At 46.6% G+C, this 25,091-nt stretch overlaps 1 protein-coding gene and 1 non-coding gene across 3 annotated transcripts; both read left to right on the top strand.

Annotated features, from left to right (window-relative positions):
• Positions 1 to 2,093: 2,093 nt before the first annotated feature.
• On the top strand, positions 2,094 to 19,244 carry LOC102399479 (nicotinamide N-methyltransferase). 2 transcript variants are annotated; one of them, XM_025266864.3, is made up of 4 exons: positions 2,094 to 2,432; positions 13,898 to 14,036; positions 16,440 to 16,647; positions 18,251 to 19,244. In XM_025266864.3, exons 1-4 carry the CDS (start codon positions 2,370 to 2,372, stop codon positions 18,681 to 18,683), a joined length of 843 nt encoding a protein of 280 aa, XP_025122649.3. In that variant the 5' UTR covers positions 2,094 to 2,369; the 3' UTR covers positions 18,684 to 19,244. The 2 variants fall into 2 exon arrangements, with proteins under 2 accessions (XP_025122649.3, XP_045018931.1); XM_045162996.1 differs by lacking the exon at positions 2,094 to 2,432 and adding an exon at positions 9,057 to 9,398.
• A 342-nt stretch (positions 19,245 to 19,586) lies between these two features.
• TRNAG-CCC lies at positions 19,587 to 19,659 on the top strand. The gene has a single exon. It is a non-coding gene; the product is annotated as a tRNA-Gly (tRNA).
• The last annotated feature ends 5,432 nt before the right edge of the window (positions 19,660 to 25,091 follow it).

Below are 25,091 nucleotides of genomic sequence, written 5' to 3'. Positions count from 1 at the left end.
TAGCCTCTACCCCACAGCCTGCTGCTTCTGAGTCTCACTGACTCCTCTTCTGGAATTTTGGATATAATAGTAGACTATCTCTAAGTGCTCCCCTGACCCTCTTGCCTTAACTGTCAACTGTCCCCTGTGGCATCCACTCCTGTCACTTTTATACTTGCTCAGTTCAGTTCAGTTCAGTCGCTCAGTCGTGTCTGACTCTTTGCGACCCCATGAATCGCAGCACGCCAGGCCTCCCTGTCCATCACCAACTCCCGGAGTTCACTCAGACTCACGTCCATCAAGTCAGTGATGCCATCCAGCCATCTCATCCTCTGTCATCCCCTTCTCCTCCTGCCCCCAATCCCTCCCAGCATCAGGCTGCTGCTGCCGCTAAGTTGCTTCAGTCATGTCTGACTCTGTGTGACCCCACAGATGGCAGCCCACCAGGCTCCCCCATCCCTGGGATTCTCCAGGCAAGAACACTGGAGTGGGTTGCCATTTCCTTCTCCAATGCAATAAAGTGAAGTCGCTCAGTTGTGTCCAATTCAGGCTAATGACTCCCAAATCTTTCTCCCTTGTCTTTAATTTTCCATTGAGTTCCAGACTCAGTTACTTAATTGACACAAAATTTTAATATCAAACAGGTATCTCACACGTACCATGTCCTTATCAGAAAGCCTGTCTGTACATATCCATGCCTGTTTCTTCCATTGGGTATATATTAAACAGGATAACACTAGCTGCAGTAACAAATAGATCCAAAACACACAATGCCTCCGATGTGTCTTTGTGTGCTCACTCAGTCATGTCCGACTCTTTGTGGCCCCATGGACTGTAGACTGCTAGGCTTCTCTGCCCATGGAATTTCCCACGCAAGAATGCTGGAGTACATTTCCAGTGGGTGCTGGAAACAGCACCTACTCCAGGGGCCTCCAATATAAGTTTATTTCTCACTCCTTTAGCTATCTGAAGGTGGATGATTTTGGTTGGCAGGTGGCTCTTCTCTACAATCCTGTGGTTCTGCTATCCCTGGAGGTCTTGTCATCATCTTCATCTTCTAGAAGAAGGGAAGACAGAGTCTGAAGGGAGTTTTCCTGCTTTTTAAAAACCTTGGCCCAGGAATGATATGTATCTTTCCTGCTTTCGTTCCATTGGATTGTATCCTGTCACATGGCTACATCTAAGGGCAAGGGGAACAGGAAAATGCCTTTCAGCTACGTTCAGAGGGAGGAGAGTGAGTTTTGGTGAAAAGCTAGAGATTCCTTCTGCAATTGTCCTTCTAGTGTGTTTACACTCTTCTTCCCACATGTAAAACATTCCCAAAGAGAAATAACCCCCAATTCTATCCTATCATTGTACCCATTTCAAAACGCGGGGGTCTCTGGTTGCTGTTCAGTCTTCACCATCAGCTCTGTGACCTAAAAGCAAGTTACGTGTATCCCACCCACATCCACGGGTACATGGCTAAAATAAATGACAACTGCCCATGCTGTGCAGTAATCAGTTTTCTCCCCTTCTTGGTTTAAATCAAGGTTATAGTTCCCCTGCAGTTAGGTGTGGCCAGATGACTGATGTCTAACAATCACATGGGTAGGAGTTATTTGTATTACTGTCGGGAAGAGGATTTTAAAGGCACTATCCCCTGGTGAAGTTTCCTAAGGCTCTCATGATAAATTGTGACAACTTGATGGCTTAAACCAAGAGAAACTAGTTTTCCCACAGTTGTGGAAGACAGAAATCCAAGACCAAGATGTCAGATGGCCACATTCCCTCTTAAGTCTCCAGGAGAGAATTTCTTTTGTCTCATCTAGCTCCTGAGGCGCCTGACATTCCCTGGCTTGTGGCAGCATCCCTGACTCTGTACATGACCTTTTCCCCTGTGTCTGTTTTGTTTCTGTCTATTTTAAGGACACTCTCATTGGATTTGGAAAGTGAAAGTCACTCAGTCATGTCTGACTCTTTACAACCCCATGGACTATACAGTCCATGGAATTCTCCAGGCCAGAATACTGGAGTGGGTTGCCATTCCTTACTTCAGGGATCTTCCCAACCCAGGGATGGAACCCAGGTCTCTTGCGTTGCAGGTGGATTCTGTACCAACTGAGCCACCAGGGAAGCCCAAGAATACTGGAGTGGGTAGCCTATTCCTTCTCCAGGGGATCTTCTTGACTCAGGAATCAAATCGGGGTTTCCTGCATTACAGGTGGATTCTTTCCCAGCTGAACTACCACCCCAAATCCCATATAAACTCATCACCATCCTTATCTTAACCACATTTAAGACCCCATTTCCAAGTAAAGTCATATGCTGAGGTTCCAGTGGACATGAATTTTGGGAAGAAACCATCTAATCCTCTACAGCCCGCTTTATAATAAAAATCCTCTTCTGCAATGGGAAGCAAGGGGCTCATCCAAGTCTCAAGACCCCAGCGATGGTGGAGGCCCCGTGCACAGGTACGTGTGAAGGACCCCTGCCCCAGCAGTGGGGAATGTTCTGAATCTCTAGCCTGGGAGGAGTCGCCTTGTCCGATGTTCTCAGAAAGCCCTGGCTCCAGCCTCCGAGGAATCATTTCTTGACTGTTGTCTGACCTGGCCCGTCTCAAGTGGTCCTGGGAGGTGGGCCTCCCTTAGGACAGCACCTCTTTCACCACCAGCACCAGCAGTACAAGTTCAGGGGGACTGAGCATGATTTTAAGGTCTGAACTTCCAAGGCCTTTACTAGGCTAGGTGCATGGATTTTTTTTTGGCAGTTCAGTTTCTTGAAAAACAACCTTTAGATCCATTTGCTTCTAATCCATTCCTCGTGCTAGTAGACACACCCAAACTTCCTTCCGACACATAGTTGTCAAAACTGCTTTTATCATTGGCATTATTATTGTTATTAGTAATTATTTTTCATTCTCAAATCCGAGCCTCCTTGTGAACTTCCTGGTGGCTACCTGAGAGGGCTGGCGTGGGTGGAATCATAACACTCTTAATTTGATGTTTGCCATGAAGCCGAATCCCTTTGTAAGAGAATTTTAAGTAATGAACCTTTAATGCTTGAAGCCTTTCTCAGTCTTATTTCCTGTAATTACATAGGGCATAGAAACAATCAGCTTACCTACATCCAAAAACACACAAATATCTAGATACACCCTATTTTCTTGTATTTCTTCTTGGAAAGTTTGTCAATAATATTTTGCTGTAAACACTAGAGAACAACCAACAAACTCTAACATACACTCTGGTCCTTCCCCCAAAGTTTCTCTTAGAGCTATAGACTCAATACCTATTTGGTCTGTCTTTCAGGTTGTCAGACAAGAGTTTTCCTAATTGTGTTATTTCTGCCTACCATGGGACTCCATCTTTCTAGCCAGCCATCCCTCTCTCCTTGTTGGCCACTGTCTATTTCCCTGTCCCGTCTTCCCCACTGTCCTTTACCAGTGTTCCCTGCCTCACTGCCTTCCATCACTTCCCAGACAGCTGGTCCCTCTGTCTAAGCCTTTGCCAGGCTGCCTCCTGCACATATAATTGAGGTCTCAGCTCAGACATTGCTTCTTGGTGGAGTCTACCCTGACCATCCCATTCAAGTGTGTTTCTTCACAGCATTTACCACCATCCAATATTATCTTCTTTATTTGCTTACTCATCATGGCCCAGGCCCCACTCCCCTTGAGCATGGGCTGTGTGAAAACCAGGATCCTGTTGGCTGTGTTTGCCCCTGCTGGTGTTAAGAACTGGGCTTGCCATACAGCTGTTATGAAGACAAATTGTCCGTATTGTGTGCCAGACACTGGTTTAGTTTTTTACTGAAAACTTTTTTAATGAAAAATTTCAAGATACACACAAGTAGAATAATATGATGAACCTCACAAAGCCCATCACCCAGATTCAACATTATCAAGAAAAACACTTTCTTTATCTATCCTTCTTTCTTTCCTTCCTTCATTTCTCTTTCCCTTTCCTTGCTTCTGTTGAAGTTTTCTGTAGAAAATCCCAGGCATTTTGTCATTCCTCCCCCACCCCACTGTATCCTTCATTTTTTAAAAAGTTAATTTTTCTTATAGAATTTCAATGCCATTCATACACCTCAAAAAATTAGAAATGATTTCTTAGTATTATCACTCAGTCCATATTCATATTTCCTTGATTACCTCAAAACTAACTTTTTAATGTTGGCCTGTTTGAAACAGGAACCAAGCTAGGTCCACACATTTGTTATTTCTCCTAAATCTCCTTCTCCCTGTCTCCCATACTGATGACTTGTTGAAGAAAGTGGTTATTATAATGAACATTTCAGCTATGAGATGATGAAGGCTGGAAATGGGGCTGGATAATAGGGATGAAAAGAAGGAAATGTTCTGAAGAGACCATGTGGAGTAGGGTCATCTGATTGACCCTGACGTGGGTCCATAGAGTGGCGACATCACTGCCCACTTGGAAGCACTCAGGAGCTATGAGAACAGTAATCGCCTTGCTGCCCCTTAGAGGGTTCCTGCTATGACAGGTGAATGGAAGCCTCAGATCAGCTAATTGTATCTCTTGTTTTAGTCCCTTGCTAAGCCTCTCCCAGCTGGACAGAACATCTGTACAATCCTCCCACTTCTTCACAAAATTCCTTCTTTATCTTGCAGCTCTGAAGCTTGTTGGGAAGGGTCAGTCCCCACACACTGTACATGGTGGGGTTCTCACACCAATTGTGCACCAAAACTCATGGAGTTTCTTCTGCTTCTGTAAAATTATACTCAAATATCTGACTACCTATCCCAGGCCATTGGGATGAGCACCTGTGGCCATAGGAATGTGTATTTTAAAACCACTTTCTGGATGACCGTGATGTAATTATGGACCTGGATCAGAAACTTTGTAGAATATACCAATGATGTGAGTCCTAAGATAAAATCTGTAAGGCAGTTTCTGCCAGCAAAGTCGCAATTCCTCTGAGGTCAATCATCTCCCACATTTTTTGTTAAAAAAGGATATGAAAATTTTAATTTAAATTTTAATCATATACCTCAACATTTGGCTCAGAGGGTAAAGAATCTGCCTGCAATGCAGGAGACCTGGTTCAGTCCCTGGGTCAGGAAGGTCCCCTGGAGAAGGAAATGGTCACCCACTCCAGTATTCTTGCCTGGAGAATTCCATGGACAGAGGAGTCTGGCGGACCACAGTCCGTGGGTTGCAAAGAGTCAGACACAACTGAGTAACTAATGCACACTGCTGCTGCTGCTGCTGCTAAGTCGCTTCAGTCATGTCCAACTCTGTGCGACCCCATAGACGGCAGCCCACCAGGCTCCCCCGTCCCTGGGATTCTCCAGGCAAGAACACTGGAGTGGGTTGCCATTTCCTTCTCCAATGCATGAAAGTGAAAAGTGAAAGTGAAGTCGCTCAGTCGTGTCCGACTCCTAGCCACCCCATGGACTGCAGCCCACCAGGCTCCTCCATCCATGGGATTTTCCAGGCAAGAGTACTGGAGTGGGGTGCCATTGCCTTCTCCGCACATTATATACGTGTATTACTGTACTACCATATTAAGTATAAAACACACTAAAGTAAAAAAGTTTATTTTAAGATTTAGCAAGTAAATAGAAGTTCTAATATTTGCTTCTTGAAGCCCAGTGGGTTCTTTTTTGGATGTCTGCCCATCTGTGAACTACTGCTCTGGGATATTTTCAGCCAATTTTTATTTGCCCAAGTCTTCCTCCAAGGGGCCCATTTGATAAGCTTCCAGATATCATTGAAAAGCTCCTCTTTTCTCTAACAGTCCTTTTCATAACCTTGAATCCTGCTTGGAGAGAGGTGTGTCTGGTTCACCTTGGTTGATTTTTTTTTTTTTCCTCTACTGTTCAACCATGGAACCTTTCCAAATTAGTTGCTGAGCAAACAAAAAAGTTATGTCAGCTCTCCAAGTTTCATTGGACCCAAATCTTCCATTCCTCCTGTCACCTCTTGGATCTGAGGGGGCTCAGGACATGAAAATTTCCTAATGGATGTACCTAAGCCTAAAGAAGGAGAAAAGGTGATTAAGGGTCTAGAAGAAAAAGAAGGCACATTGGGGTAAGGAAGACTAGAATTTGCCATTTCTAGAGCTCCTCCTTCCTTCCTGTAGACCTAAGATTCTATCAGTATCATTTTCCATTAGCCTGAAAATCTTCCTTCAGTATTTCTTATACTACAGGTTTATTGGTAACAAATCCTCTCAGCTTTCATTTATATGAAAATACCTTTATTTCACCCTCATTTTTGTAGGATATTTTTGCTGGAAATGGAATTCTGTGTTGACAGTTATTTTATTTAAGTTTGTTTCAGGCTTTAAGGACATTATCCTTTATCTCCTGACCTCCACTGTTTCTGATGAGAACTCAGCCATTTATTGTGTCCTTGTTCTCCTGTGTATAACATGTCATTTTCCTTTGGATGATTTCACAATTTGCACAAGTCTAATGGTGATATTTCTGTTTCATTTAACCATGAGAGTAGTTTAGTTGCTAAGTTGTATCTGGCTCTTTTGCGACTCCATGGACCATAGTCTGCCAGGCTAGAAGAATTGATGCTTTTGAACTGTGGTGCTGGAGAAGACTCTTGAGAGTCCCTTGGACAGCAAGGTGATCAAACCAGTCAATCCTAAAGGACATCCACCCTGAATATTCATTGGAAAGACAAATGCTGAAGCTGAAGCGCCAATACTTTGGCCATCCCACGTGAAGACTCGGCTCTTTGGAAAAGACCCTGATGCTGGGAAAGATTGAAGGCAAGAGAAGAGGGCGACAGAGGATTAAATGGTTGAATGGCATCACTGACTCAATGGACATGAGTTTGAGCAAACTCTGGGAGGTGGTGAAGGACAGGGAAGCCTGGTATGCTGCAGTTCATGGGGTTGTAAAGAGTCAGACATGACTTAGCAACTAAAGAAGCAAGCAAGCAAGCAACTATGATATGCCTTGTAACTTAGGAGTTTGCTGAGCTTTTGAATCTGTAGGTTGATATATTACATCAAATTTAAGGAAGTTTTATCATTTTTATTCATGTACCTTTTCCTATACTATTCTCTTCCTCTTTTCCTTCAGGGATTCTAATTATGTAAATGTTAGCTTTATATTTTCCAACAGATTACTGAGGCTCTGTTCATTTTGTTTCAACCTTTTTTTTTCTCTTTTCTTTGAGTTGGGTCATTTTTACAGCTCCTTCTCCAAGTTCAGGGACTCTTTATTCCTGCCATCTCCAATCTGCTGTTAAAACAATTTGGTGAATTCTTCAATTTAGATATTATATTTTCAGTTTAGAATTTCTCTTTAAAAAGTCTTCTCTTTGAGATTCCTTGTTTGCTATTCATCAAGACTGTGTTTTCCTTTATCTACTTGAATAAATTTGTAGTGTTTTGCTGAAAGTTTTACTTTTGTTTTAGCCTTGAAGGATTCATTAACAAAAGAAACTACTCAGTACACACATAAATAATTTCAATTTTTTATAGAAGATTACCTGACGCTATTTCAATATACAGCCATTAAAAGAAAAGAAATAGAAACAATAGAGAGAGGTAACAGTGGATACATCACCATATTGGGCCAAGCTAAATCCAGACTTAGACAGTGGGCTGGGAAGTCCTTTGTTAAAAGCAATCTGGAGTCCCAGTTGGGAAAGTGTCCTGGGCAGTACTTCCACCCCATGACTCAGACTTCAAATTGCAGTTTTGGGGCTCTGGCTTATAATCCCAAGCAACAAAGTGATATCATCATCAATTCATGTGCAAAAATGCAACTTTGGTTTTACTTTAACCATTTTACAATGCTGTTTGTCTCACCTTGTAAGTTATAGGACTTAGTTAGACCCCGGGAGTTGGCCAGACCCTTAGGGGCTCAAGAATTCCAAGACACACTCCTTTTCTTGTCTAAAGTGCTTCCTGACTTGCTGTGTTTGCAGGCAGGCATGGAATCTGGACAGTATCCAGGCAGATCAGAAGCAGATCAGGCTTCTAAAGCCTGAACAAGACTTCCTCCATTTTAATTTCCCTATCACAATTGCACTCATCTCACACGCTAGTAAAGTAATGCTCAAAATTCTCCAAGCAAGGCTTTAGCAATACGTGAACCGTGAACTTCCAGATGTTCAAGCTGGTTTTAGAAAAGGCAGAGGAACCAGAGATCAAATTGCCAATATCTGCTGGATCATGGAAAAAGCAAGAGAGTTCCAGAAAAACATCTATTTCTGCTTTATTGACTATGCCAAAGCCTTTGACTGTGGGTATCACAATAAACTGTGGGAAATTCTGAAAGAGATGGGAATACCAGACCACCTGACCTGCCTCTTGAGAAGCCTGTATACAGGTTAGGAAGCAACAGTTAGAACTGGACATGGAACAACAGACTGGTTCAAAATAGGAAAAGGAATATGTCAAGGCTGTATATTGTCACCCTGCTTATTTAACTTATATGCAGAGTACATCATGAGAAACGCTGGAAGAAACACAAGCTGGAATCAAGATTGCCGGGAGAAATATCAATAACCTCAGATATGCAGATGACACCACCCTTATGGCAGAAAGTGAAGAGGAACTAAAAAGCCTCTTGATGAAAGTGAAAGTGGAGATTGAAAAAGTTGGCTTAAAGCTCAACATTCAGAAAATGAAGATCATGGCATCTGGTCCCATCACTTCATGGGAAATAGATGGGGAAACAGTGGAAACAGTGCCAGACTTTTTTGGGGGGGGGGCTCCAAAATCACTACAGATGGTGACTGCAGCCATGAAATTAAAAGACTCTTACTCCTTGGAAGGAAAGTTATGACCAACCTAGATAGCATAGGTCTGTGTAGTCAAGGCTATGGTCTTGCCAACAAAGGTCCGTCTAGTCAAGACTGTGGTCATGTATGGATGTGAGAGTTGGACTGTGAAGAAAGCTGAGTGCCAAAGGATTGATGCTTTTGAACTGTGGTGTTGGAGAAGACTCCTGAGAGTCCCTTGAACTGCAAGGAGATCCAACCAGTCCATTCTAAAGGAGATCAGTCCTGGGTGTTCTTTGGAAGGACTGATGCTAAAGCTGAAACTCCAATACTTTGGCCACCTGATGTGAAGAGTTGACTCATTGGAAAAGACTCTAATGCTGGCAGGGATTGGGGGCAGGAGGAGAAGGGGATGACAGAGGATGAGATGGCTGGATGGCATCACCGACTCAATGGACATGAGTTTGGGTGAACTCCGGGAGTTGGTGATGGACAGGGGAGGAGACACACATCCAGAGAGAAAGGGTATGGGCATCCTCTGTAATGAGGAGGAGTATAATAAAGAGGGAATGTAAATCACTTATATAAGACAGTCTTTCCAGGTCTTTGTTTCCCTTTGGCTAATTATCTTGTTTCTTTCTTCACATCTGACTGCTCCTTGGACACTCTGCAAGATATATGCGCAACCTTTTTCCAAGATGGATCTCACCACAGAGGCCTGTGAGTGAAAAGCCACACTTATTATGGGGTGGGCCCCTCCCATTTTGACCAAGAAGTCTTCCTACTCATGTGTAGACAGGAAAGTCTGTCTTGACCTCGGGAGAAGGCACCTTATCTCTTTGTTTCAGCAGAGCTCAGCTTTCTCCACTAGCTTTGTCCTTGGAGTGTCTGGGTGAGAATAAAGCTTGAATCCTACTCCACTTGATAAATAAGAGCTGTCTGGCCCAGGGGCCGCCTATCTCCTACATCATGACCTATAGTGTTTCCATTAAGCTCTCAACTCCATAGCAGCCAGGTTGTTACAGCCTCAGCCTGTGCATGGGCAGCCCAGTTCTTGACCAAAACTGACAGGGAACCCCTGTTATGGGTGAAATTGTGCTCCCCCCTACAAAGATACACTGAAGTCTTAGCCCCTAATATTTTAAAATGTGACTTCTTTCCAAATACGTTTTGGAGATGAGGTTTTCATAAAGATGGTTGTTGCTGTTCAGCTGCTAAGTCATGTCTTTCCAGCCCCATGGACTGCAGCTTGCCAGGCCTCCCTGTCCCTCACTGTCTCCTGGAGTGCGCCCAAGTTCATGTCCTTTGACTTGGTGATGCTCTCCAATCATTTCATCCTTCGTAAAGGTAATTAAGCTAAAATGAGGTCATCAAAGTGATTCCTAATCCGACAGAACTAGTGCCCCTTATAAAAAAGTATACTGGGGGCTTCCTTGATGGAGCAGTGGTAAAGAATCCACTTGTCAACGTGGGGGACATGGGTTTGATCCCTGGTCTGGGAAGATCCCACGTGCCTTGGAGCAACTAAGCCCGAGTGCCACAACTGTTGAGCCCGTGCTCTAGAGCCCATGGTCTGCAACAAGAGAAGCCACCTCAGTGAGGAGCTGCACACCACAACCAGAGAGGAGCCCCCCTCACCGCAGCTAGAGAAAACTCAGCACAGCCAAAAATGAATCAATCAATAAAATTTTTTCAAAAAGGATATCAGACAGAGAGACATGTGCACAGTGAGAAAGCCACATGAAGGATGAAGGAAGGAATCAAGGAAGAGATCTTGAAGCCAATGGATGTCCAAGAGTGACCAGTGGGAGGCATGAGAGTTTTTCCCTCACAACTCTCAGGAGCCACCAACGCGGATGACGCCTTGATTTCAGGCTTCCAGCCTCCAGAACTATGAAAGAATGAATTTCTGTTATTTAAGCCATCCAGTTAGTGGTTCTTTGTTAAGGCAGCCCCAGAAAATGAATATGTGTCCACATAGAATTTGGGAGCCCCCTTTATGTGACTCCCTCCGCACTGGCCGCTAACCCCCCAAGTTCCATTTGCTCCAGCGCCTCCGAACTCTGCTCTTGGCTTCTTCAGCTCAGCAGGACGCCTGGACTCTTCCTGGTTCCCACTCCTTCATGCTCCAGTCAGGACATTTGTCGCCAGGCAGTCAGCTCGTGAGAGCTGTGCTCACTTTATGTGTTCTTTTCGGAGGAATTGCAGCCGTGCACTGCCTGTGGCCCAGCGCCTGAAAACACGTGGCGTCTTGTCTAGCTTTGTAGCTGTTTATGGTGAAAGGCAGCTCCAATATTTGTTAGTGACCAGAAGTGAAATTTCTGTTCTAAGTTCTTTGAATCTATTCATTTAATCTTCTCAACAACTCTGTGGGAGTAAGTTACTGTCCTCATGAGTTCTAGATTAAAGAAAAAAAAAAAAAAAAGAGGCAAAGAGAAAAAAGATTAAATGACTTGTCCAAGAGTATATCTTTTAAGTGGTGGAGCTAGATTCTGAATCTAGGCAGTTTAGCTGCCAAGTCTATGCTCAGTGAGTGTACCTATTTTGAATAAGTGAATAGATAGCTGTCTCTTTTACCTTTTATCCATTTGCCTTCTGTTCCACCTGTTTAGGAAAATTCCAACATTACATCAGCCCAGTATCTTCACTTTTCCTGGAACCAGGCTTCTAAGAACGCTGGGGGGAAAAAAACTTCTGGGAAGAATAAACTTTTATCAAGAATAAACTCTTATCCAGTTACCCAGGGCTTTGAAAATACCTAATAATTCTGTATGTCCTCAGTGTCTGCCCTCCATTTGCTGTTTATTCTCACCTCAAATTTCAAACATCTGTACTTGTTATTTTCAAGAAAAATACAATTTCCAGCCGTGATCTCAGTTTCTTACTCATTCCTATCAACCTGACTTGTATTGGCACCCATTCTTGCCTTTTCCTCTACTGTCAAAATATTTGGTGTTTCTATGCCTGTCTAAGGCACTTTTAGCTGCTGCCCCACATCTTTCTTCCCCTTCACAGCCAAGCTCTGGAAGTGTTGTTTACACCCTCTGCCTACGTTTCTTCATCTTCCTTTCACCCAGCTCAATCTGGTGGCTGTACTTATAACTTCATTCCTTTATTAACTTCAGCTTTTATTTTTATCAGTTTCACCCTTTTGCTTTCTTTAAATGTGTTGAATCTTTTTTCATTCCTTGATTTGAATGCTTCATTCATTATTCTGTTTATTAATATGAATATTTAGGATCATGAACTTTCCCCTGTTTTATCTGTGTCTTATAGATACTTATCTGCAGAATTCCTTCCTAAATAGTTTTTTTCTATAGAGTTTAAAATTTTTGTTTTGATTTTCTCATTGATCCAAAAGTGTTTATCAGATAATTAAAAAAAATTTTTTTTTAATTTTATTTATTTGTTTTTGGCTGTGCTGGATCTTTGCTGCTGCGTGGGCTTATTCTCTAATGGTGGCGAACTGGGGCTACTCTGTAGTCGCAGTGCACGGGCTTCTCACTGTGGTGGCTTCTCTTATTGTGGACCATGGGCTCCAGGGAGCTTGGGAGTTCAGTAGCTGCGACCCCCCGCCCCCAGCCCTAGAGTGTGCAGGCTCGATAGCTATGGCACACAGGCTTGCTTGCACCAGAGAATTATAAAATGTCCCCAAAGTAGAAATAATATAAAGTAATATACTCTGTTCAAAACACCATAACATAGATACCAATTATAAAACCAGAAAACAAGAGGCTGTACCACACAGAAGGATCTATATTTTCTGGGGCTTCCCTGGTGGCTCAGTGGTAAAGACTCTGCCTGCCAATGTAGGGGACACAGGAGGATGCGGCATGCCTTGGAGTAAATAAGCCTGTGAGCCCCAACTACTGAGCCCACACAGATGTGATGGCTTCACAGCCCAGAACATCCTGAGGAGCGGAAGAGTGATTTCCCTTGCTCCTGAGTGGGCAATGGAAACAGGAAAAAGAGAGAGAGAGATACAGGCATGGAAGTTGGGAAAAGATGTTGCAACCCTTGTTAATCAGTGAGCTGGGACCAGATTATGCAACAAGATCTCATTCGATGCCAACAGCATGGATGAAAAAAAGTGCCAGCTCCTGTGCCTGGCACCAAGTAAGTTCCCCACCCTCACCCCTGGTAAAGGAAGACTACATAATTGAGACAAAATGTCTACCACCCATTTGCATGGGGCTTCAAGAAGAAATTTAGTTCAGTCATAGAACAATTTTGTACACTTGTCCCACAACATCTGTAGCTCCTGCTGAGATCTCTCTGTGAGTTCTAGAACTTTATCCAAGTTAGATTAGATTTTTCAGTTTCAAGTTGAGTATACTCAAAACAAAACCCATCTCCTCTCATCATCTTACTCTCCTCACTCCCCAACTAAAACCTGTTCTTCTTCTTGTCTTCCCTGTTTTACTAAATACTATCAACGTTTATTCAGTTCTCTAGGACAGAAACCAGGGTGTTGTGTTGGGGGGTGGGTGTGTAGTTCAGAATACACTAAAAATTAAAAGCTAACTAAGGGAGGCCTGGCATGCTGCGATTCATGGGGTCGCAAAGAGTCGGACACGACTGAGCGACTGATCTGATCTGATCTGAAGACATCTCATCCAGGGCTTCCTTAGTGGCTCAGAAGGTAAAGAATCTGCCTGCAATGCAGGAGACCTGGGTTCGATTCCTGCGTTGGGAAGATCCCCTGGAGGAGGGCATGGCAACCACCCCCCCCCCTGCCCCAGTATTCCTGCCTGGAGAAGTCCCATGGACAGAGGAAACTGGTGGGCTACAGCCCTTGGGGTCACAAAGAGTCAGACATGCCTGAGTGACTAAGCACAAGATATCTCATCCTGGGATCTCTCATCTATACTGGGGCTTTGCTGGAGATTTCGTTTAAAAATTAGACGTGCTTTTTAAATAGTTTGAAAAATCATTGTAGAAGAGGATGCAATAAATGGAGCAAAAGAGACTAACACTTCCAAACAAGCCAAAGCCACTGAAAAGCCTGGGGGCTGGGGAAGGGAACTGGAGAGGTGAATGGCCAAAGGGAGGCAGGTTCAGGAAACATCCTTTGTTGGCTGCTCTGGTCTTCATCCCAGTGTTTGTTCTGAGGGCTGGAGGGAGGACAAAGTCTGAGCCCCACAAAGAAGGGCCCAGGGAATCAGTTTGCCTGCTGCTCCTTCCTTGGACAAAACTCACTGCTCTCCATGGCTCTTCAGGAACGCAAGGAGCCTGATGTCTACCAGGAGAATTTTGAGCCCACATCCTACCTGGAATATTACAGGATGAACCAGGATCCCGTGGGTGATGAAGTCCTCCATTTCCTGCTAAAACACTACAACGCCACCTTTAAACCAGGTGCTGGTCTCCTTCAGCCCTGGGGGAGGTTTGTGGGAGGAAGGGTGGCCACACAGATTTTAAATCAGATGCTGATTTTCTTTCATTGTAGGGCAGTTTTCGAGTGGGAGTGGGAAAGGATGGCCAGACCATTAATAGCAACTTGGGATCTTCAGAGGGTGTGGCTCTGCCCTACAGGAAGATTTTATTTAAAAAAAAATTTATTTTATTATTTATTTTTGGCTGTACTGGTTCTTCCTTGCGGCATGTGGGTTTCCTCTAACTGCAATGAGCTGGGGCTACTCTTCGTTGAGGTGTACAGGCTTCTCACTGCGGTGGCTACTCTTGTTGCAGAGCATGGGGTCTAGGCACGTGGGCTCAGCAGTTGCAGCTCGAGGGTTTAGATGCCCCACGGCATGTGCAATCTTCCCCGGTCATAGACTGAACCCGTGTCCCCTGCATTAGCAGGCGGATTCTTAACAACTGGACTACCAAAGAAGTTAGGAAGAGTTTAGATACACTTGATGTATGGTACATGGTGGCATCCTCTCAAAGTTTCTGAGGTCAGATTTTCTCTTCCCATAAAGCCTGAGAGCTGTGGTCTTTGATGATCTTGAGTAGGCCTGTCTTCTCCCTATCCCTTTCAAGGGAAACCTGAAGGGCATCCGAAAGCGTAGGGAAGCTTTGCTTCTCGTTTGGGGTGGGCTTTGCCCTTCTGCCTGATCGCCACTGTGGCCCATGCAAACATCATGGGTGGTTGGCGCTCAGATTTGCACCTCCCCCTGTCACTGCCGCCCCAGGGAAGTATAGTGCTAGGCTGGCTGGACCACTAAAATCAAATGCTGGGTATCTTTTCATCATTCATATGGGAAGAAAACATAACCCAGTAGCCAGAATTTCTCCAATTAAAATTTTCTGCCATCAAATTTTCTTAAGCCTTTGATGCCTACTTCAATTTATTTGCTACTGTACCCTACAGATATAACGACATACAGACAAACAAGTGTAGTAGCAGATTAGCTGGCTCATCTTGGCAGTCAGTCAGGACCAGCTGGTTTTCTGTCCTCTTGGCCTTGTTGTTCATCCCGGAAGCCCCCTGTGTGTGTGCTCAGTCGTGTCTGACTCTGTGCGACCCCATGGACTGTAGCCCACCAGGCTCCTCTGTCCATGGGATTCTCCAGGCAAGAGTACTGGAGTGGGTTGCCATGCCCTTCTCCAGGGGATCTTTCGGACCCAGGGATCAAATCCACATCTCTTATGTCCACCTGCATTGGCAGGTGGTTTTTTTTTTTTCTTTTTTACCACTAGTGCCATCTGGGAAGCCCCTGGAAGCCCCTTGCCAAGGTCCAAACACTCTTGGTATTTTGTGTCAACCAGTCTCTGGTGGATGGAGAGAAACAAGACAGGAAGGGGAGGCCAAGTATTCTTCACAGGCCCTGTTTCCTCCTTTTAGTCCCCAAACTGCCAAGCAAGTTTCTGGGATACAGTTGATACTCAATACATGCTTGCTGATTGATCTTTGGAACATTACATGTGGTCTCAGTGGGGCCATAGGGCACATCAACAAAGAGTGCTTGGGACAAGGAAACCAGTGTACTCAAGAATGGAATCAGATTTCTCCTTTGGACACTTTTTAAAAATTTAGTTATTTATTTCATTGCTACGTGTGGGCTTTCTCTAGTTGCAGAGCAGGGGCTCCTCTCTAATTGTCGTGTGTGGGCTTCTCTTGTGGAGCACAGGCTCTAGGGCGCACAGGCTCGATAGTTGTGGCTTGAGGGTTTAGTTGCCCCATAATATGTACAATCTTCCGGGACCAGGGATCACACTGTGTCCCCTGCACTGACAGATGGATTCTTAATTATTGGACCACCAGGGAAGTCCTGGACATTTTACAGTGGTAAATTGGTAGGTGAAATGTCTACGCTGGTTCTTGAGCACTCTACCCCTAAACAAGCGCCCTTGTTTCTAACACTCCCCTCCTGCAAAAACTCTCCATGCTCAGTGTGCTGGAGCTCTTAGTGCAGCAAAGTTCCCAGTCCTGGAGGTTACATGCCCCGACGGTCAAGTCCCTGTGGCCTCTCTCAGTGGAGCAAGAAGAGTAGAATCTTTTTGGAAAGTGTGGGCCTTGGAGCCCTCAGTCAGTCAGTCAGTTCAGTCACTCAGTTGTGTCCGACTCTTTGCGACCCCATGAATCGCAGCACGCCAGGCCTCCCTGTCCATCACCATCTCCCGGAGTTCACCCAAACTCATGTCCATCGAGTCAGTGATGCCATCCAGCCATCTCATCCTCTGTCGTCCCCTTCTTCTCCTGTCCCCAATCCCTTCCAGCATCAGAGTCTTTTCCAATGAGTCAACTCTTTGCATGAGGTGGCCAAAGTACCCAGGTACTAATGATTCAGAAGGAATATTCCTATTCTGAAACAGGTGGGCTGGAAGGGAAACTCCTGATTGACATCGGCTCTGGGCCCACCATCTACCAGTTCCTCTCTGCCTGTGAGTCTTTCCAAGAGATCATTGCCACTGACTACACAGACAAGAACCTCCAGGAGCTGGAGAAGTGGCTGAAGAAGATGCCAGGGGCGTTTGACTGGTCTCCAGTGGTGAAATACGTGTGTGAGCTTGAGGGGAACAAGTAAGGGGGTTGTTGCTTGTTTTCAGATCTGCATGATCTTCACTTAGCTCCTAGTCAAGAATTTTCCATGGAGTTTGTGTACAAATAGCAAAGCAGATGGAGACTGAGAAGGAAGGAAGTCAGTAGAACCCGAAGAAGAAAGGAGGAAGAGTGAGATATGAATCCTATAAAGACCAAAAGAGGCAATAGGAAGAGCCAGCTAGAGACAAACCTGGAGCCAGGAAGAAACATCACCAAGGTCCACAAGGAAGCCAAGGTCTGAGGCAAGCAGGAGAACTCTCCTGGCTGCCTCCTTTCTGATTGGCTGATGCCCTGTTGTTCCAGTTACAACCTCCAGGGAACTCTAAACTTGTGGAATCTTTTTGTGGATCCCAGATAAGGGTTAGAATTAAGACAATCTTGCATGGCAAGTAGAACAGAATTTACTTACCTTGTATATTTTCATTTAATTTCAAGGCACCAGGAAGGTCCACCATAGCCCTTCCACTCCCCAAATATCACCCTCCCTAGTTAAGATGATTGAAGTTGTGCATTAGTTTCTTATTCCTTCTGCTTAAAACTATGATTTATTTTTTACTTTTTAAACATTGAGGTATAGTTAATTTACACTGTTGTGTTAGTTTCAAGTATATAACAAAGGACTGAAGCTGAAGCTGAAACTCCAATACTTTGGCCACCCGATGCAAAGAGCCGACTCATTGGGAAAGACCCTGATACTGGGAAAGACTGAGGGCAGAAGGAGAGGGGGCAACAGAGGATAAGATGATTGGATGGCATCACTAACTCAACAGACATGAGTTTGAGAAACTCCAGGAGATAGTGAAGGACAGGGGGACATGGCGTGCTGCCCTTCATGAGGTCACATAGAGTCAGACATGACTTAGTGACTGAACAAAACTATGATTCCATACACATACACTTATATGTGTGTGTGTGTGTGTATATATATATATATATATATATATTCTTTTTCAGATTCTTTTCTATTATGGGTTATTTAGGTTATTAAAAGATATTGAGTATAGTTCCCTGTGCTCTAAGTAGGTCTTTGCTGTTTACCTATTTTATATACAGTAGAGTGTATGTTAAGACTACGTGTTTTAAAAAATACAGAGCTGGAAAGAGTAGGCCTTTAAGTGCTAGTACTTATTCATACTGCATAATGCATGTGGCCCACATCCTGAGAACAGGTAAGAAGGGGGTGTGTGAGTCGAGGAGGAGGTTGAATGGAGTGGCCAGCCCCCACAATGTCCCCCAAGCTCACACTGTAGTTTTGCTCCTCTGAGTCCAGGCAGACATTCTGTTTCTGGGGGCACTTGCCGGGTCATGTGAGATACGGGCTAGCAGAGAGAGAATGGGCTAACCCCCAGGGGCGCAGGGTAGGAAGGGGGCCCCTGACCCGTGACCCCAGGGTGGGCAGGTGCTGGGCTTCACTTTGTCCCCAGCTGCTCTCTCTATGGGACTCAGTTTTCTCATCTGTAGAACTGGCAGCCTGCTGCTCTGGGAGCCCGAACGCCAGGCAGAGAATGGCTGGGAGTGACGTGAGTGGTCCACGTGATGAGCATGACCCAGCCGGCCTCTCTCTTTCTTCCTTCCCGTCCAGAGACAAGTGGGCCGAGAAGGAGGAGCGCGTAAGGAGAGCCGTCACCCGGGTGCTCAAGTGTGACGTCCTGAAAGAACGGCCCCTGGAGCCCGCGGTTCTGCCCCCCGCCAACGGCCTCATCTCCCCCCTGTGTCTCGAGGCTGCCTGCCCCACCCCGCAGGCCTGCCGGGATGCCCTGCGCCATCTCAAGACCCTGCTCCGGCCCGGGGGCCATCTGGTGCTGAGCGGGAGCTTCGAGACCACCTTCTTCATGGTGGGGGACAAGAGGTTCCCCGCTCTGCCCCTGAATGAGAAATTCCTGCGGGAGGCCCTGCAGGAGACCGGCTTCATCATCGAGAAGCTGGAGAAGGTCGCTCGGGCCGCTGAGACCCACTTGGATAACCGCACTGACTACACAGGGCTGTTCTTCCTGGTGGCCCAGAGAGGGGACTAGAGGCAGCAGCTTGGAGGAGCGGGTGGGGGGCGGGGCCGGGCTTGGGGCCATCCCTCTGCTACCTCGATTGTATTTCTCTCCATTTCACCAGCTTCACTTCTAACGCTTGCTGGCAGATGATTGCCGGGTCAATCGGGATGCTTCTTCCAGAAAGGTTTATAATGTATTCCACTAATGGCCCCGGGCTGGGAAAAAGAATTGGGCCAGAGAAAGAAAGCTGCGTCTCCTTCCTTCTGGGCTCCTTCAGGGTTACATGGCATGAAGTGGGAAGGACCCTTCCCGCTCTCTGATTTTAGGCAATCCGGACTTCCCGCCTTCTGAGCTCAGTCTCCACCTCCCTCCCCATGCCTGCTAATCCTGCAGCCCTGCCCCTTGAAATGGAAAGCACACGCATGGATTTTGATCCTTGGCTCTCTGATTCAACTTGCGCTCGTGACTTTAGGTGGGCACCTAATATCTCAGAACCTCAGTTTCCCCATCTCTGAAATGGAAATCATCACACCTCTCCCCAGGGTTTCTGTGACACCCAAAAGGTATAACATGAATACCCTTGGTAAATAACCATGTGAGTGAGCTTGTGTGTTTTTTAAGCTTGGCTGACCTTGTAGAGACCTTGTCACAGGATGTGATAAGATGGCATAAGGAGTTCTGAAGAGAGCTAGAGAAGTTGTTTTCCTTCGCTGTCCAGTGAACCCCACCTTACCCCGTCTGGGGCAGGGATGGGACACATGGGAAAGACTTTTTGAGGGAAGTAGGGAGCAAATTGGTGAAAGGGTGACCAAGAGTAAGCCAAGTGAAGGAGTTGGGGTGAAAGGCAGGAACTTCTGGTACAGATACTGAGACCCAGAGGGGAGACAACATACTGTGCTGGGTGAACTTCAAGAAAAACTGAAAACAGGGACTTCCCTTGTGGTCCAGTGGCTAAGACTCTGCACTCCCAATGCAGAGGGTCCGGGTTCAATCCCTGGTTAGGGAACTAGATCCCACATGCTCCACCTGAATATCCTGCATGTTGCAATGAAGATTTAAGATCCCACATCCTGCAACTAAGACCTCGGGCAGCCTAATTAATTAATTAATTAAAAAAAGAAAAATTGAAGACACTTGGGTTCCAAGATTGAGGCTCTGTCCCTTGAGGGACTGCTAATACACATGGTATGGTAGAGCAGGCCAGTGCTCAGAGTGGGAGGATGAGTGTCAAATCAGTGGCCATGGGTGGCATTGGAGGTGGGCAAGCAAGCAATGTAGTCATTCAACAAATATTTGTTGAGTGCCTGCGTCCAGCTGGACACTGTGTAGTGTCAGAAACTTTGCCTAGGGCTGGTCCTCACATTAAACGTGGTTGCAACATTGAAGCACTTGATCACATTCTACCCCATGTGTGTGTATCTGGGGTATATTTTTTGTGTATGTGGGCATGTGCACACGTGTGTGTGTGCGCGCATGTATGTGTTTGTGTGCTGATCATGGTAGTAGAGGTGGGTCACATCTATCCATGGAGCCACCACAAGAATGATCAGTGAGGTTGACTCCCAGAGGCTGGATTTACATCAAGACTAGCTCCTAGAACTTGCCTGCAAGTCGACAGACCCAGAGGCTGAGTGCTAACACCCCATCCAGGGCGAGCTCCAAGAATGCACTGGAGTGTGCAGCCAGAAAGCTGAGCTGGGCTGAGAAAGCATCAGGCAAAGAGCAGGTGGGTGGGCATATGGGGAGAATGTCTGGGGTGGGTGTTCTCGGTGGGACTGAGGTGCCCAGTCTCTGCCTCCCTGTAGGAAGTGTGGGCATGTACCCGGGCAATATTCTTCTGGGGCCCTGGTGTTAGTTAACACGAGTTTTCACATCAGGAGCTGTTGGCTTCTTGACTCGACCATCAGGTTACCATATATGCTTCATGGGTTGCCTGTGAGTGGGCATTTGAGTGGCTTCATGACTTCCCTGGTGGCTCATATGGTAAAGAATCTGTCTATAAAACAGGAGACCTGGTTACATCCCTGGGTCAGGAAGATCCCCTGAAGAAGGAAATGGCATCCCACTCCAGAATTCTTGCATGGAGAATTCCACAGACAGAGGAACCAGGTGGGCTACAGTCCATGGGGTGGTTAAGAGTCAAACACGACTGAGTGACTAATGCTTTTTACTTAGTGTGTGTGAGACATGACTAGTGACGGGAGGGTTTACAATTCCCTGAGACAACAGGCTTCACACTTCTGCCAAGCACCCACTGAGCTGACACAGGACCCTAGGACAAGGTAGCATTAACTGGGAAGAGGAATAGTGATGAGAAGCAGAGATGAAGGAAGGATTAGTTCCTGCTCTAGAACTAAGGAAGGTTTCAGGAGGAAGTACAGCCAAGATGCATTATAAAGGAGGGTGATGGTTGGAAAGGCATTTCCCCTGGAGTAAACAATCCTGTTACAAAACCTGGCCTTGGGAAGATGCTGGGTGAATGATGTGATGTTTGTGCTGCCTACCGGGTGGGCTCTCTATTGGAGAGCAGAGGGAGGCGAGGCCGGGAGGGCAGTTACGGGCCTTGGGCTCTGAGTCTCTCCAGGGGTAATCAGAGTTCATCAATAAATATTTATTTAGCATCTGCCATCTACCAGGCACTGAGAGTGTGAGAACAAATTTGATACAAGCCCTTGCCGGGTTCACAGACAGTTATGATCCCATTACAGGAGGTGAAGGCACACAGAAGGAAGTGCCCAGTTTAGGGGAGACCAGGGAAGCATCACGAAGAGGTAATGTTTATTTTTAAAAGATATTTTTACGGTGGTCCAGTGACGAAGACTCTGTGCTCCCAACACAGGAGGCTCAGGTTCAATCCCTGGTCAGGGAACTAGATCCCACATGCGGCAACTAAGACCCAACACAGCCAAATAAGTAAATAAATAATTTTTTTAAATGTATTGGAGTATAGTTGCTTTACAATGTTGTATTCGTTTCTGCTGCGCAAAGTGAGTCAGCTACACGTATACATGGTGCATGCTATGTTGCTTCAGATGTGTCCGACACTTTGCGACCCCATAGGCTGTAGCTTGCCAGGCTTCTCTGTCCGTGGGATTCTCTAGGCGAGAATACTGGAGTGGCTTGCCATTTCCTCTTCCAGGGGATCACCCCGACTCAAGGATCAAACCCATGGTTCTTACATTGCCTGTGTTGGCAAGTGAGTTCTTTACCACTAGCGCCACCTGGGAAGCCCAGGAAATGAACGTGAAAGTGAAAGTCGCTCAGTTGTGTCCGACTCTTTGCAACCCCATGGACTATATACAGTCCATGGAATTCTCCAAGGCCAGAAGTCTGGAGTGGGTAGCCTTTCCCTTCTCCAGGGGATCTTCCCAACCCAGGGATGGAACCCAGGTCTCCCGCACTGCAGGCAGATTCTTAACCAGCTGAGCCACAAGGGAAGCCCAAGAATACTGGAGTGGGTAGCCTATCCCTTCTCTAGCAGATCTTCCCAACCCAGGAATTGAACCAGGGTCTCCTGCATTGCAGGCAGATTCTTTACCAACTGAGCCACCAGGGAAGCCATACGTTTACATATAGCCCCAGTTTTTTGGATTTCCTTCCCATTTAGGTCACCACAGAGCACTGAGTAGAGTTCCCCGAGTTACACAGTAGGTTCTCATTAGTTATCTATTTACATATAGTATCAATAGTGTGTATATGTCAATCCCAGTTTCCCAGTTCCTCTCACCCTCCCCACCTTCCCCCTTGGTGTCCATGTGTTTGTCCCAAAGAGGCAATGCTTAAACTGAGCCCTGGACTAACCATAAATACCAGGTTGCCAGGCAGACAGTGAGGTGGAGGGGAGGTGGGCTGGGGTGTTGAAGGCATTTCAGGAGGAGGAGGCAGCTCGGCCCTGATGGGAACCGTGGGCGGACATCAGGCGTCTTTGGGGAACCTTGATCAGGAAATGCATGCTGCGTGGCTGCTCCCTGCTGGGCCTGTTCTATATCTAGGGATGCAGTGACTGAGTCCAACAAGGCCCTGCCTCAATCTCCTTGCCCTTGAGAGGGGTGGGGAAGTGAAAGTGAATCTCTCAGTTGTGTCTGTTTGCGACCCCGTGGACTGTAGCCTACCAGGCTCCTCCGTCCATGGGATTCTCCAGGCAAGGATACTGGAGTGGGTTGCCATTTCCTTCTCCGGGGAAGCTTCCTGACCCAGGGAGGGAACCTGGCTCTCCCGCATTGCGGGCAGACGCTTTACCCTCTGAGCCACCAGGGTGGCAGGTAACAAAAGAGTGGGCCAAAACAACAGTGTGAGAAGCCCCAAGAAGGAAATAAACAGGGCGATGCTGTGGAGAGTAACTGGGGCAGAGGCTGTTGGGGAGGGCAGGGCAGGTGGTCCTGCTGCATCGGAGTCCCTGTGTGTGGGGGGATGCCCTTGGGGAGAAGGAGGCAGGGGACCAGTCCTAGCCCAGCTTTGGATGAAGTTTCCCTTGTCCTTCACTCTGTGGACACAAGGGGGCAGCCAAGACTTGAGCTTGGCAGGCAGCAGGGCCAGTGGGGCTGGAGGACTCTTATTTTACTCTTGCTTGTCCACCACCCGCTCATTGTCTGAGCCTGCTCTCCTGTCCAACTTGACTGCTGAATGGGGCAATCAGGAAGAGGAGGCCACTCCCAAGACAGAGCACCCTGACTTCCACCGCCTTCGCTTAACCGTATATAATTATGACAGCCCTCCCCCTCCACTCCTACCCCACTGCCCCACCGCACCCAGAGCCGAGGCTAAGGTCCAGATCTGCTGTGCCAGAGCCCGACTAGAGATGGCCCATAAGTAGTCAGGATGACACACCAAGGGAGAGGAACCCCAGCTGGTTTCTGGAAGGGAATTCTTCTGGGGTGTCTCTGCAGTAATGAAAACCTCCCCGAAGCCTATGAAACTGGGATAGGAAAGCCAAGTTCAGTGGACAGGACATAGTAAGCCCATCAGATGCATCCAACAGCTGTTATTGCATGTGTTAGGTGTCACTCTAGTGCTAGAAGTACAAAGGGGACTGGACACAGAATTGGATTCAGAGTCTTCCCAAAAGTTTGCGATCGCGTAGGCAAATGGCCATTGTAACGCAGTGTGGTAAGTTCTGTGACCGTTGTGCAAGACTCAGAAGTGCATTCACCTGGACCTGGGGTGGGATGGAGCCTTCCAGAGAAGGCTTCCTGGAAGTAATGTCCAGGTTTAGGATAAGAAGGTTTAACCAAGCAAAGGTAGAGAGGGCTTTTCAGGCAAGGGAAAAGGGTGAGCAGGAGACCGAAGTCGAGAAACAACATGGGAGGCTTCCCTTGTGGCTCGGCGGTTGAGTGTCGGTCTCCCAGTGCGGCGGACACGACACGGGATCCATCCCTGGTTCTGGGGCAAGCCACATGTCTCGGAGCAACTAAACCTGTGAGCCACAACTATAGAGTCAAGCAGCAAGAAAGTAGCCCCACTCGCCGCAACTAGAGAAGCCCGCACTCAGCAAAGAAGACCCAGTGCAGACAAAAATAAATAAATAAATAAAATATTAAAGAAAAAAAAAAAAGAAATGACATGGGAGCGAGGTTAAAAGAAGTTCTGGTGTGTCTGAGAACATTCCAACTTCGCACCCTTTAACACTGCAAACATCTTTAACAGGCTCAGGCTCCAGACCTGGCTCGCGCCTACCTCTCCTGCCAGTCGAAACGGCTTCCTGAATGAACTGTTTTGTACATTTCCATAGGTGCTTTGGGGAACTGAGTTTTTCCAGGCCAGAGCCTACAGGATTAGGGAAAACTGGATGCTGGAAAGAGATGAGAAGGCTGGGAAATTAGCCTCTGGGTGAGCCTTTCCCTGGGGGACCTTCCATGTCCCTGTTCTTAATAGGTGATGCTTCTGCAAATTGGGGACGGAGGGGGAAACTGACAAAGAAAGTAGTGACACGGTGCTTTCAAGAGGAACCTGGGCTTCCCAAGTGGCTCGGTGGTAAAGATTCTGCTTGACAGCGCAGGAGCCGCAGGTTTGATCCCTGGTCTGGGAAGATCCCACATGCCGCGGAGCAGCGAAGCTCCTGTGCCACAGCCACTGAGCCTCTGCTCTAGAGCTCGGGAGCCACAACTACTGAGCCCACGTGCTGAAACCACAGAAGCCCTCACACCCCAGAGCCCACGCTTCCTGCAACAAGAGCAGCCACCCACACCCCACCCCCTGCTCCCTGCAACTAGAGGAAAACCTGCACAGCAGTGAAGACCCAGTACATCCAAAACTAAACAACATTCTTTTGAAAAAGAGAGGAATCCAGATATGGACTAAATCAATAACAAACACACTTGTGAAAATGAAAACTGTAAGGCTAAAAATTGGTTAACTAGGTTATATAAAAATTAGATTCCTGAGTGGTGAAAGACCCCAATAGCCAAGGTGATCAGGCAGATAGATTGAAAGAAATATTTG

Source organism: Bubalus bubalis, chromosome 16, assembly GCF_019923935.1.
Source record: "Bubalus bubalis isolate 160015118507 breed Murrah chromosome 16, NDDB_SH_1, whole genome shotgun sequence".
NCBI classification, from domain to species: Eukaryota; Metazoa; Chordata; class Mammalia; order Artiodactyla; family Bovidae; genus Bubalus; species Bubalus bubalis.
This window is presented reverse-complemented; position numbering and strand designations above follow the sequence as displayed.